A 14,637-nucleotide genomic window follows, 5' to 3' on the forward strand; every position below is an offset into this window, starting at 1 on the left:
AGAAAGGGGGTTGACAGTTACCATTTTCCACCTCTCCGCAACAGTCTATTCATATTTTTCAGAGTTTCTCATGGAGCACATTCAAAAATGGGGAAAGGATTTACATAACGTACTACTAATGAGCATAATATGAAATTGGGCAAGGACAGATTCCATATATCATCTCTCATGCAAAAATGGAGACATCAGAATATTTCTAGGGTAAAAATTAGCAGACATGGTTATAGAACATGAGTCAATCTCCATTTGTAATAGCTCTCGTGTAAAAGGAGCGCAAGAGTTGATGTAGAAATATTTTTTTCATTTGAAATCTAAATTTTCTATTAGATCATAGCAAAACTCCAAAGTATAATAGATTTTTTTGTAATGAATGTTGAGATCCCACATTTTCTAATAAAAAATAGGCGATATTGTAAAGGTGGGTCGGGCAGCAGATTTTAACAGCTTTTCTAAAAACTGCTGGAATGTAGAATATTTAGAAATCAACCCCTCTCTAATGTTTCTGACCAAATTCGTTGGCATATTGGATATTTGTTCAGTCGAAATATTATTCTTCTGATACTGATAAAGGGTTGTTTGGTAATTGGTGTACTCCACCGTTGGACTACAGCCGGCAGAGGCTACAATGATTTTGTATACAATGAAAACATATCTTCAGTTTTGCCTCTTTTTACTAAAACACATTGGGTCTTATTTACAAGTTCATTGCCCCGCATGCGCGTCACTTTTTTTGATGCACCAGCGGCGCAGAATACCTGCCCAGGCATTACCCTGCGTGAAAGAAGTGTTCCGTATGTGTTACTGTGGGTGTTCCCACTCAACATTCATGGAACCTGACCCATTCCCATATTTACAAGGTATCGTAAACCTGAGACTGCATCAGAGTCCTACACCTCACCAGGGGACAACAAGGAGAAATACCTTTATTTCTGCATGTTTTCCCTTTTCCTTTGTGTGCTGCATTCTATAGCACAAATAGGAATAGAAAAACACCTCTTGTGATTGTTTTTGTACAGGAAGGTGTCCCTTTCCACACAGAAACAATCACCCCTACAACTAGGATGCCCTTGCACCATGACACGAGGGTGCCTCCGTTGGTATAGGTCAGCCCATTGTGTGCCAGCACGGGCTAAAAGGAAAGGAATGTGCCATATCCTGTAGATACTGCACGATTTTGCTCTTTTCTTTTGACACAGGGCAGCGCAATAGGAACGCTTGCTGTGCTGCAGTGCATCCAAATAATGTAAATGAGGCCCATTGTTTCCAGCATTTCAACCTAGTAGTCTCTGCTTATGTTGCACCCTCAGAGGAAAATAATCAAAATGAACTGAGGCTCTCGCATCTCCCATGCCTTCATCTTACCTGCTTTGCCCGAAAAACCACCACCAAACCCACACATGGTGATGACCATGAAGAGTTTATTCCTTGGTTATCTCCGCAAGGGAATCAGCAATTGCCCATAAAATTCTACAAGGAGGTTCTTCATAATCCTTCTTTTGATGGCAAAACAGACATAATTAACAAGTATGTGTCCCTTGCTGAAACCACTGAAGCTCACCTGTATCTCCTCAGCTCTAAATTGAGTTCAAAAGCTTAATTTACCAGCTTTTTCATCAATAAAATATGAAAAGCTCAGGCTACAAGCCATCTTAAGAATTTTTTACTTTGTTATTAATTCGCCTACTCTAGACAGGCAATTAAACAATTTAGCACAGTAGCAAAAATGTGTGTTTTTCTGAAGAAATGACAACTCAGTGCACCTTTCCCTTTCCACCATAAACACACACTTTAGCAGGATTTTTAAACACAGTAAAGCATGCACAAAACAAATTGTGCGCATCTGCCAAGGACATAGGGCCAGATGAAGGTGCCCCATTACCGGTCAGTAAACACGAAATTCGATACATTTCAGGTTTACCAACCGGTATTGAGCCAATTGTGATGTAGGGAATGATTCAGTAAATAAAGAATCGGTATTTACCGAACCATCATTTACCGATTCGGTATTTACCGAATCGGTAAATGACATGTAGGAAGCACTTTAAAGAGAGCTCATGTGCTTTAAGGATTAGTTATTTACCACCAACTATTAGTTGGTGGTAAATAACGAATACCTTTGAAAATGCAAATTTGTGCATTTTCAACTGTTCCATGTGACAGACATACATGCCGTTCGGGCATGTATGTGTGCAACATGTGCACACAAGCACTATTCAGGGGTGCAACAGAGTGTCAATGTGACACCCTGCCATCCTTGAAGCTTTCCCTATTTTATTTGGTAATTCACATTCATTCCTATGGGCCTCAAGGCCCATAAGAATGAATGGGAATTACCTAAGCGGCAAATAACGATTCGGTAATTACGATTCTGTAATTTTTACAGATTTTTTAGCTACTTAGCATTTAGGGATTCTAAAATACCGAATCGGTAAAATTCGGTATTTTAGAATCGGTAAATTTCAATTACCTACATCTAGCCCATACTCTTGTATATGTCAAAAGGTTTCTGTGAAACATATTTCCGGTAGCATACATATTTGAACTTTTCTTTATTGGAAACATATAAATACAGTTTCCTATCTCAAACGGAAAATGAACCACTTACTTTCCTTTTTTTTCAACATAGTTTTCTGTTGCATTAACCAATATTCTCGTTGTTTCACGATTTAACATTCCAGTGTTGTATTGTTTCCAGAAGCTCATCTTAACAAAAGTAAATCATAAACACATTCATCAATATTTGGCGATCTAACAAACGGAACATATGAAACATCTGTCAATGCAATTATTTCATTCTACAGTTTTAAACCATATCTATGCATTGCAAATATATTTGTTTTATAATGCCCGGGTTACTTACCCGTAATCTTGATTACACTGATTTTTCCATACTCTTCCCATTATTGACTAATTGAGCAAATGTAACCATTTGCAAAGCTGTTTTCCCTATTTAATTAGTTGCAGAAAAGACGCTCCTATATTTCCCTTCCCTAGACTGTGTCCTTTCTCTTCATGCCAAATCCCTGAATGGAGGCTAATAAAGGGAGGAGGGTGAGGGGCATAGGTAATGTTGCAAGTAGAGAAGAATCTCAGTAATGACGATTACTGGTAAGTAAACTGAGCATTACGTCCTCTTCCTCCTAAGCTCGCCCCATTCCTTACTACTTGAGGTTTGCCCAAGCTAAAAACCTTTCATCAGTAAAATGAAACACATTTAACACTGCATCATTCTGAAGAAATGTATTCTTTCTCCTCCACCTAAGTGTTTTGTACTTCATCTGTAATTTCTCTTCCCTGAAAACATAGAATAATAAGAAGAAACTGAAAAAAATAAACACTATATGCACCTAGAACAAAAGGATGAGGAAACGTCCTCCCTTTACTATTTTCCACCTTTTGAGAATTACTATCTTTTGTGTGATGTTCCTCCAGATGTTTTCCCATCTTTAGCTGAACCCATTTAAAAAAAAAAATTGTATCTGCTTTTGGCCGCACCAAGCGGTTTGTCAGCTAACAAGCTATACAGGTACAGATGCTTACATGAGCTTGGACACTTGCTTGTTGATGACATTTATGAAGAGGGAATAGGGGAACTTTGACATACAAACATCAGATATTCCTACATTACTGGGACTAGACACAGATCACATATGAACACCTGGTATTTTTAAAAGGTCAAAGAATGCTAACCTTGCTTTACTCTCTTAGCCCTTAAAAAATCTCTATTAGAAGGCGTAAAGATGGCGGTCGCACTCTAAGAGTGCTCCGGACCCCCTCCGTCATCCACCTCGCATCAGCCCACTTTTACCTGCCATCAAAGCTCCACTTTACCAGAGGCGACTCCTTTACCCCGCCCGCATCGCTTGAACTCTCCTTGAAAGCTGCCTGGTGCCCGCGCCGCCTTTGCTTGCCCTCTACTCCGGGCGGTCTTGCTTCCTCAAGATGGCGGCCCCCTCACCACCTGGTCCCTGGGCCTGACATCTTGGCCTGGGCACCCCAGCTTTTCCTTCAACTCCCTGTCCACCTGGGACCCTCCTGGCGGAAACGGACCGCGCCGGCGACTGACGATCAGGCTGGTGAGCCTGAAGTCGCGCTGTGGGCTCCTGCCCCAGTGCCTACTGGATCAGAGAGGACCGGTCCCGGAGCATAATGGAGGCGCTCTGAAGGTCAGAAAGGCGCCTGCGATCTACTGGAGGTGGAGGTGACAAGGGGAGACTGCCGACCGGCCCTCCGGACGACTTAGGTTGGGGCGCTACCCACATGCCGCGCCTTGGCTGAAGAAGAGACAGGCCGGGACTGCGGAACCGGGCCTTGCCGCTCTGCTGGCCCTGCCCCCGGGCGTCATTGTGGTGAGTGACAGCGGGACCTGGGGGACGAGGCTGCCTGGCTGGATGCTGGAGTGCCTGGCACCTGATGCGGCCTGAACTGCTTCTCTGGGGATGTGGGGAGACTAGGAGACCAGCTTTGTGTCGCCTCCCCGAGCTTTACTGTGGAATACCGAGGCCTCGCAGATGCGCCTCCCTGGCGGGCGGTGAGACTGTGGGCCGTGGTGGTGCCTGGCCGGATGGACCGCACTTAGGGCCAGGGACTGCTGTATTGCCTGCTGGAGAAGCCTGTGTGCCTTACTGCAACCCTGTGTGTGGCTCCCGCTGGGCACCCTGATCCCCCCTTGGGTCTGCTGCAGCTGTTTACGCCCTCCATCATCTTGGGGTGCAGTGGGGGGATGCATGCTGCTGGACCCACAGGAGGAACCGGGCAGCTGGCCTAAGACCGTCCTGTGACCTCGAGGACGGGCTGCTTGAGTATGGCACCTTAATTGACTGCCCTGACACCAGAGAGGAAGGGTGCCCGACTTCCAGGGCCTTCCTGGTTCTCTGACCTACCCCGGACTCACTGCCTGGGGGGCCCGCTTCTCCCCACTATCTGCAGGCAGCGGAGTGTGCTGTGGTCGGTTAGACTGGGTGTGAGTGTTTGATTGATTTAGATGCTCCGTCCTTCACCACCCCTTTTTGTACAGCTTTTGGCCGCCATAATTGTGTAAGGGTATGCTCAGACGTGAGTCCCTTGCTCACTTTGCCACTGGATTCAAGTAAGCCGGGCTGAAGATGGCTGGAATACCAGAAACCGGTCCTCGGAAGCTTGTTTCCGGTCCAGGGAAGACATGGCTTGGCAGTTCAGGCTGGACTGTTCCCATGAGGCACAGGGTCAGACTGATTTGCATATAGCCATGTCTGAACTGGAGTGGCAGAGTGGGCTAAAGAACGGTAATGGATTAAACCCAGATCTTTTGACTGGGTGTGAGTGTTTGATTGATTCAGATGCTCCGTCCATCACCACCCCCTTTTTTACCGCTTTTGTCCGCCATAAGTATGGCAGGGTATGCTCAGACGTGAGTCCCTTGCTCACTTTGCCCCTGGATTCAAGCAAGCCGGGCTGAAGACGGCTGGAATGCCAGAAACCGGTCCTCGGAAGCTTGTTTCTGTTCCAGGGAAAACATGGCTTGGCTGTTCAGGCTGGACTGTTCCTATGAGGCACTGGGTCAGACTGATTTGCATAGAGCCATGTCTGAACTGGAGTGGCAGAGTGGGCTAAAGATTGGTGATGGATTAAACCCAGATCTTTTGACTGGGTGTGAGTGTTTGATTGATTCAGATGCTCCGTCCATCACCACCCCCTTTTTACCACTTTTGGACGCCATAAGTGTTGCAGGGTATGCTCAGACGTGAGTCCCTTGATCACTTTGCCACTGGATTCAAGCAAGCCGGGCTGAAGATGGCTGGAATGCCAGAAACCGGTCCTCGGAAGCTTGTTTCCGGTCCAGGGAAGACATAGCTTGGCAGTTCCGGCTGGACTGTTCCCATGAGGCACAGGGTCAGACTGATTTGCATATAGCCATGTCTGAACTGGGGTGGCAGAGTGGGCTAAAGAACGGTGATGGATTAAACCCATATCTTTTGACTGGGTGTGAGTGTTTGATTTATTCAGATGCTCCGTCCATCACCACCCCCTTTTGTACCGCTTTTGGCCGCCATAAGTGTGGCAGGGTATGCTCAGACGTGAGTCCCTTGCTCACTTTGCCACTGGATTCAAGCAAGCCAGGCTGAAGATGGCTGGAATGCCAGAAAACGGTCCTCGGAAGCTTGTTTCCGGTCCAGGGAAGACATGGCCTGGGAGTTCGGGCTGGACTGTTCCCATGAGGCACAGGGTCAGACTGATTTGCATATAGCCATGTCTGAACTGGGGTGGCACAGTGGGCTAAAGAACGGTGATGGCTTAAACCCAGATCTTTTGACTGGGTGACAGTGTTTGATTGAATCAGATGCTCCGTCCCTCACCACCCCCTTTTGTACCGCTTTTGGCCGCCTTAAGTGTGGCAGGGTATACTCAGACGTGAGTCCCTTGCTCACTTTGCCACTGGATTCAAGCAAACCGGGCTGAAGACATCTGGAATGCCTGAAACTGGTCCTCGGAAGCTTGTTTCCGGTCCAGGGAAGACATGGCTTGGCACTTCGGGTTGGACTGTTCCCATGAGGCACAGGGACAGACTGATTTGCATATAGCCATGTCTGAACTGGGGTGGCAGAGTGGGCTAAAGAACGGTTATGGATTAAACCAATATCTTTTGACTGGGTGTGAGTGTTTGATTTATTCAGATGCTCCGTCCATCACCACCCCCTTTTGTACCGCTTTTGGCCGCCATAAGTGTGGCAGGGTATGCTCAGACGTGAGTCCCTTGCACAAGACTTGGTGGAGAGCAGGATTGGAGAGGTGAGGGTGGACGTGGCCTTGATTCGACAGGACCTCCGTAATGCCGGGGCACGCATCACAGAGGCAGAGTCCTGTATCTCTACGGTGAAGGATGACTTGGGCACTCTCAAATACCAGGTGGCCCGCCTTCAGACACAGACCTCAAAGCTACACTGAAGGGCCAAAGATGCCGAAAATAGGGCACGAAGAAACAACTTGCGCCTCCTGGGTTTTCTGGAGGGAGTGAAAAAAGGCTGCACTGACGCCTTCATTAAGGCCTGGGTTTGCTCCTGGATCCCCAAAGAGAAACTCTCCCCTGGTTCGCGTTGGAGCCCAAACGCCCTCCCGGGGGTCCTGCTCATCCCGTTATCCTTCGAATCTTTAACTTCCGGGACAGGGATGCGATTCTGGAGGCAGCCAGGGATCTGGGTCCGTTACAAAAATTATGGTCTTCCCAGATTACTCCAGAGAGGTGCAGACTCAGCGCCGGTCTTATGACGAGGTCAAGTTAAAACTCAGGGCCATGGGCCTCTGATGTGGTCTCCTCTTCCTGGTATGACTTCCAAGACATAACATTTTTCTTTGACACCCCCCAGGCGGCATGGACCTGGCTTACAGAGGAGCGGCCCCTCCTACCTGGTGCGGCCCCCTCCCCTGCCCGAAGAACAACAACGCAGCCTAGCCAGGACGCATCCAAGGCCCAGCAGCACCAAACCACATCTCGAAGATGAGGCAACCGCCGGAGGGGAGCTCTCACTCGTCGGAGGCACAGTCCCAGCACCAGCGATGTAGGCCTCGAACCAAAGGGCCTCCTCCCCCACCCTAGGCTCATCACTTATCGATGTGGGTAGCGCCCCAAGATCAGATGTCACCCCGCGGAGGGCCATGTCAGACTCAGACCTGTCTGGGAGACCTGTGATCTGTTGCTCTGGTGGGGAGGATGGGGTGTGATCAGTGCTATAGATTGCGTATCTTACATTTCACACTTCAAGACCCTGTATAGCGGGACTACTCCCGACCCCATGAGAGGGGATCTACCAGGCTCCACTGGGTGGTCCTGCCAGGGTTTACCTTTTCATTACAATCCCGGGTCTGATTCAACCTATGACTCTTACGTTATCCACCCCATGTTTTTCTACTGTTGCCATTCATCCGTATACATGGAGGGGGTCCAACTCAGCCATGCTCCTGATTGTTTGTTGCTAACCGTTTTAGATTAGCGATTCACCTCTTTGTGGGGTAGTTAGTGGTTGGGGTTTTTGGGCAACAGATGCTTCCACTTCAGAAGTGTAGGGTGGGGGGAGTTGAGGGCAAGGGAGGGGAGGAGGACCGTTGTCTCCCGACAATTTTTATTTCTAGCCGCCTACGGGCCGCTGGTTGCAGTTCTCATTGGAAGCCATGATTCCCTGATTGGTTCCACAGTTGACAAGCAGATCACATCTCCCAACAGTTTGTAATTTTTGGCTGCCTACGAGCTGCTGTCTGAGGTTCTCATTTGTAGTTGTGTCTCCCTCATTGTTTCCACAGTAGACAAGCAGATCACCACTTCCCATGCACCCTTTCCTGAGCCTGGGTCTGGATGGGTGCTCCCCTCAGGCTGGGCATGGTCTCAAGTCTACATCCGCCTCTCCACACGCCATTCCTCTAGATGACCTACACCCTCTATAGTCCTATCCACATTCTCTCTTGGAATGTCAATGGCCTCCTGGACCAAATCAAGTGCACAGCATTCCTCTGCGCTGCTCACCGCCACACACCGTACATTCTCTTCCTCCAGGAGACGCACCTCCTGGGTACACAATGCAACTTCCTAACGCGCTACGGATTTGACAGGGTCTGGCACTCTGGTTTTACACGGGGCTCCCGAGGGGTGGCTATCTTACTCAGAGAGGGGCTTCCCTTTACCCTGGCTAAAGCGAGACTGATGCAAAGGGCCGTTACATGGCCATCTCGGGAACCTTTGAAGGGCGCCTTTTGAACCTCCTATGCACTTACATTCCTCCTGCACTCCTGCCTCCAACTCTTTGCCACCTTACACTGGTAATCTCCTCCTTTCCACAGGGTCTTACAGTGGTTGGGGGGACTTCAACACTGTCCTGCAACCCCTGCATGACACGATGGGGACCCCATCAGAGGCCCGCAGCGCCCCCGTGAAGACCCTCTTGTGCTGGTCTTCGGCCATGGGCCTTTGTGACATATGGCGGGAAGGGAACCCCGGCAGGGAACAATACACCCACACATCTGCAGCCCACCATACTCACTCCCGTATAGACCTTCTCCTGAGTCCTGCCACAGACTGCCAATTGGTAACTTAGGCCACGATATTGCCAGGGGGATTTTGGATCACTCTCCCATCTCCCTCCGTCTTTGGTCCTCCCCGGCGTGTCCACGGGCGACTTGGCGGCTAATCGCCTGGTTTTTGCAGGACTCTGAGCTAGTGGATTCACTTGGACAGGAATTGCGTCAATATTTTTCCACTAATATGGGCTCTGTGGACGCTGTGGGAGGCCGGCAAGGCTGTTGTCCGGGGGGTGGCCAGGGGACTGGTCGACGCGAAGTGGATAGAGAAAACGGCCCAACTTGTCCAGCTGGAATCTCAGGCAGCGCAGCTGGAAAACACCCAGCTCACTAACGGTAGCGGAAACTCCTCTCGCCCATTAGCAGTGGTTCGCGAGGAGATTCGTCAGATCTCGTTGGAATCCGCTAAAATGCTTTGCCGTTCATCGGTGGCACGTATTTTTGGGTGGGTGATAAGAATGGCAAGTTTCTCCACAACCTTGTGTCCTATCCCAAGGTCAACCTCATTATTCCAGAAATCCGCTCAGATACCGGGGCCCACCGGGTGACGTCCTCAGCCATCGCGCAAACTTTTGCTGATTACTACCGACCCTATATACCGCTCGCCCCCAGGGCGTTCCTCTGGCGGATTTGCTGGAGAGGACTGGTACTCAGCTGCTTTGTCTCCCTCAGGAGACCGCAGAGGCTCTGGATCGCCCCTTCACCTTTGGAGGAAATCCAAGAGGCTATTTCACTATTACACACTGGTAAAACGCCTGGTCCCGATGATTACCCTCAGGAGTACTACGCAGCCTTTCTGGATATTTTGGTTCCCCATTTGATGGACCTATTCCGTCATGTGACGGAGACAGGGTCCTTCCCACAGAATCTGATATGGCCACAATGGTGGTCATTTTAAAGACACAGCCACCCTCCCTGAATTGTGAGGACTACCGCCCGATCTCGCCGATTAACACGGAGATCAAGATCTTTGCTACTATGATAGCTCAGAAATTCCGACCCCTTCTGCAAGACTTGGTCCATCCTGACCAATGCGGGTTCATGCCTGCCAGGGGCACTCGTTATTGCATTTGTTGCCTCCACCTGGCTATGGCCCACCTAACCCCGTATTTGGCACTGCTTTTCATCAACTTTGAAAAGGCCTTTGATATGGTGGACTGGGGTTATCTTGAGGATGTGCTGGAAAGGATGGGTTTTGGTCTCTCCTTCCGACCCCTGATCAAAGTTCTCTATACTAACCCCAGAGCCAGTGTTCTCATTAACGGCGAGCTTTCCGAGACATTCCCAATCCGGAGGGCCACGCGTCAGGGGTGCCCGATCTCACCACTCTTGTTCGCGCTGGCGATGGAGCCCCTGGCAGCGCTCATCCAGCAGGACCCGCTTATCCGGGGTTGGGCCTGGGACTTGAGTCAGGTCGATAAGATAGCCCTAGATGCGGATGAAGTCCTGCTTTATCTGGCGGACCCAGACAGTTCTGGCCCCAGGGACCTGGAGGTCCTCTCCGCTTTCAAGCAGGTCTCTGGACTCCTCCTCAACACGGAAAAGTCAACTCTGGTCCCTCTGCATCCCACCCAGGCTTGCTTTGACTGGCAGGCGGACATCCCCTTTAGGAGACAATCATTCAAATACCTAGGTTTGTGTCAGAACCCATACCCCTCGTGTGAGCGTAATCACTACAGAACATTTCGTGAAAGAAAATGCACGACAAGGTAGAGGTTCTTGGTCAGCATGCATGCGACTCTGGCACTCTAAGATGGCCGCCCGAGTCGCGCCGAGTTAGCGTTCTAGTCTTCCAGCCTCATCATCACCGCAGCTGAGGTGAGGCGCCGTCAACCAGAGAGCTGCGCACTTCACCGTGAACCTTGCCTGAGGTAACAGCTATCCTGTGTTCCTGTGAAGAAAATCTTCGTATCCCGTTTTCATAGCGTTTTCCCTTTAGAACTTCCCAGCCCCCTTTCCCAGTCAAGAGAAGATCATTCCGGAGTAACTTGCAGTGAGAAATTTCCAGTTTTCCGTGAAGAGTTGTCGAGTGCGTAGGTCCGGCACTGACAACTGAGGAGGAGTCGGCGCTCTGTTTTCTCGGTGAAGAGAGAGAACGGAACAACGTAGATAAGTGTCAACTAGAGCATGCTTTATAGACTGTGAATTACGTAATTCTGAAGTTCTAGCTATTGGATGGTCTTCCGAGATATAGTGATGTCAAAGACTAGTTTCGAGTAGTCAAGATATTTCTATCTCCACGTCGAACTGTCAAGTTGAGAGAATTCATGAGATCTTAAGTTTTCAGTCATCGAAAAGTATCAAGGATAAGCACGAAGTAAAGAACCTTAAAACCATACTCTTGAATACCGGAGAGAAGGTGCAATTCAGCAAAGATACTCTCATGCACGCTGATAGTACAGAAGAGAGGCTAATTCTGGAGATTTACTTGGTAGGTCAGAACCCATAGGGATTGTAGATAGGTTAGAGAGAGAGAATAGGTGCTAATGATTTGTTTCTCTCTTCCCTGTTTGCATTAGTCATGACAAGATCTGCAGGCCGGATCTGAAGACAAGAATCTGCCAGACAGTCTTTTCTCTTCTCTCTCTCTTTTGTTATTTTATCCAATCCCCCTTCCCTCGGGATGATGGCTTAGAGGCTCATGTTATCTGTGGGCTCTGGGTTATCGTTCAGAGTGGATTTGGGAATCGGCATCTCTGTTCCTGTGCAGTCCAATACCACAGAGTTTTCAGCAGCCTGACAGAGTGAAGTGCCCAAGTTGCCTTCGCACCTGAACAGAGATGGCAGAGGGGATAAACGTACAAAACCTAGGGGCAATTCTAGACACCATACAAAAAGAACTTAGTGGTTTGAGAGAGGAAAACCGAAGCCTTAGGTCGGAGTTAATAAATTCAAGAAAAGAAACGGCAGAGTTGGCTCAAAAGATTAGACAACCTTTTAGTCCAGAACAGGAATTAGGGGGATCCATGTCTGAGAGTTCAAATAGAGTAACTACCCAAGTTATTCACTCCCTATCCCCTGTCATTCCACTAGCTGCCCCAGAAAGATTTGGTGGAGACCCACAAAAGGCGCAGATATTCATTACGCAGTGTTCTTTGCATTTTCTGTGTCGCCCTTCGATTTTTCCAGACGCACAGTCCAGGGTGGCTTTTATACTCTCGTATCTGACGCTGCTGCTTGGTCCTTACCATTAATCACCAAGAATGATCCCATTTTGCGAAACTACGAAGAATTTAAACAGGAATTTTTACGAATCTTCGATAGGAGAAGAATATCCCAAGCAACGGATAATGAACTGTTGGACCTAAAACAAGGTAATAGGCATTTGGTTTCTTATCTAGCGCAATTCAACAAACTTGTAGTGGAGACAGACTGGCCGGAGAGCAAGAGAGCGGCAGTTTTCTACAGAGGTCTGAAGGACGAGTTAAAGGACGGGCTGGCGGCCATCCCTAATAGACCCACAGAAATTTCGGCGCTAGTGGATCTCGCGTTGGAATTGGATTTTCGACAAGGCGAAAGAAAGGGCGAGAAAAAGAGAGACTTCAGGCCAGCTGTTCCCAGATTCGATAGAGTTCGTTCAGAGAATCACCGGAGTCAGGATGGAGAGACAGGAACCGAACCTATGCAAATAGGCACCATTCGAGGTCCGTTAACCAGAGAGGAGAAGGAAAAAAGAAGAACAAACAATCTATGTATGTACTGTGGTACTGGTGGCCATTTTGTAAAATTCTGCCCTAAGAAACCTAAAACAGTCTTCAAGCCGAAGGAAAACTAGAGGCACCACCTGTTGACGGAGTTGAACAGGTGGATGCGTTAATCAAGAAAACTCCAGAAGAGCATAGAGTGGCCAACACGTTACAGTCAGCGACACCTCATTTGATACTATCGATGAAGGTGAAATTTCGAGACATTGTCCTGTCGGAAGTTTCAGTGATGATAGATTCAGGAGCGACTGGAAACTTCTGCGACTTGAAGTTTGCCGACAAGGTGGGCCTACTAGCCATCAAGAAAACCAGGAGTGAACCAGTTCGGGCGGTGGATGGCACCAACCTATCTTCGGGCCCCATCGTAAGCCACACCGAAGTCGTTCAACTTATTTCAAGTAATGGGCATGAAGAAAAGATCCAATTTAACCTGATAGACGCCCCTCAGTTCGAACTGATTTTGGGACTCCCATGGCTCACCGAGCACAACCCAATGGTTAATTGGAGCACCAGATCCATCCAAATGACCTCGGATTATTGTTTGGAAAATTGTTTTGAAAAACATGAAGGAATACGCGAACCGAATCCTGCTTATTCACTGTGTCAAACCGGACAATTTGTCTGTATCATTGATGCCCAAGAGGTGCCAGAAGAATACAAGGATTTCGAAGAGGTATTCAATGAAAAAGAGGCTGAACAGCTCCCTCCCCATCGTAGGTACGACTGTGAAATCGAACTGGAACCTGGGGTTAATCTGCCATGCAGTAGAGTTTACGCCCTAACAGAAAAAGAGCATCAGCACCTGAGGGAGTATCTAGATAAGTATCTTGCTAACGGGTTCATTCGACCCTCACAGTCTCCAGTATCCTCGCCGTTGTTCTTCGTGCCGAAGAAGGAAGGGGATCTGCGGACTTGTATAGACTACCGTGCCATCAACAAGATCACCAAAAAGAACAGATACCCCCTGCCCCTCATCTCAGTCTTGTTAGACCAAATTAAAGGAGCCAATATCTTCACCAAGCTCGACCTCCGCGGAGCGTACCATCTGGTGAGAATGAAGGAGGGTGACGAGTGGAAGACGGCGTTCCGGACCAAGTTTGGACTCTTTGAGTACCAGGTTATGCCCTATGGACTGTGCAACGCCCCGGCAGCCTTCCAATATTTCATAAACGATGTCCTGAAAGACTTCCTCGATCAATGTGCCATCGTCTATATTGACGACATTCTTATTTATTCAAGAAATACGGAGGAACATCAAATGCATGTCAAGGGAGCACTACAGAAGCTTAAGGACAATAGTCTCTTCGTGAAGCTGGAGAAGTGTGCATTCAGCGTGAATCAAGTGGAGTTCTTAGGATTTGTCATCTCACCTAGTGGAATCCTTATGGATGAAAAGAAAATTGAGGCTGTGGTCGAATGGAAGTCGCCCACAAGCGTCAAGGAAGTCCAGAGTTTCATAGGCTTCGCAAACTTCTACCGGCGGTTCATCAGCAAGTTTTCGAGGAGAATTTTGCCGCTCACTCAATTATTGAAGAAGGGAGCTAAATTTGAATGGTCGGACGAAGCTGAAGAAGCCTTTAAAGCCTTGAAACAGGATTTCACGTCAGCCCCCATCCTGCAACATCCAGACCCCATGGAACCCTTCTATGTAGAAACTGATGCCTCCGACCAAGCGATTGGGGGGGGTGCTATCTCAGAGGAATAAGGTGACTGGACGACTGCACCCAGTGGCATATCGTTCGAGAAAACTGGCCCCAGCGGAGAGAAACTATACCATCACGGATAAGGAACTTTTAGCCATCAAGGATGCCTTCAAGGAGTGGCGCCATTACCTCATGGGGGCTCGACATCAAGTGGCAGTTTTTACTGACCACCGTAATCTGAAATT

General features: G+C 48.5%; 1 protein-coding gene across 1 annotated transcript in view; it reads right to left on the minus strand.

Moving 5' to 3' along the window:
- Window positions 1-14,637, minus strand: part of LOC147733269 (sperm-specific sodium:proton exchanger-like) — a 7,973,824-nt gene that overhangs the window by 3,982,887 nt on the left and 3,976,300 nt on the right. Inside the window, exon 13 of the mRNA XM_086956195.1 lies at window positions 2,606-2,703. Coding sequence (XP_086812321.1) covers window positions 2,606-2,703 — 98 coding nt within the window. The remainder of the gene's footprint in view (window positions 1-2,605; window positions 2,704-14,637) is intronic.

The sequence above is a fragment of the Lissotriton vulgaris genome, chromosome 2_1 (genome assembly GCF_964263255.1).
Source record: "Lissotriton vulgaris chromosome 2_1, aLisVul1.2, whole genome shotgun sequence".
Taxonomy (NCBI): domain Eukaryota; kingdom Metazoa; phylum Chordata; class Amphibia; order Caudata; family Salamandridae; genus Lissotriton; species Lissotriton vulgaris.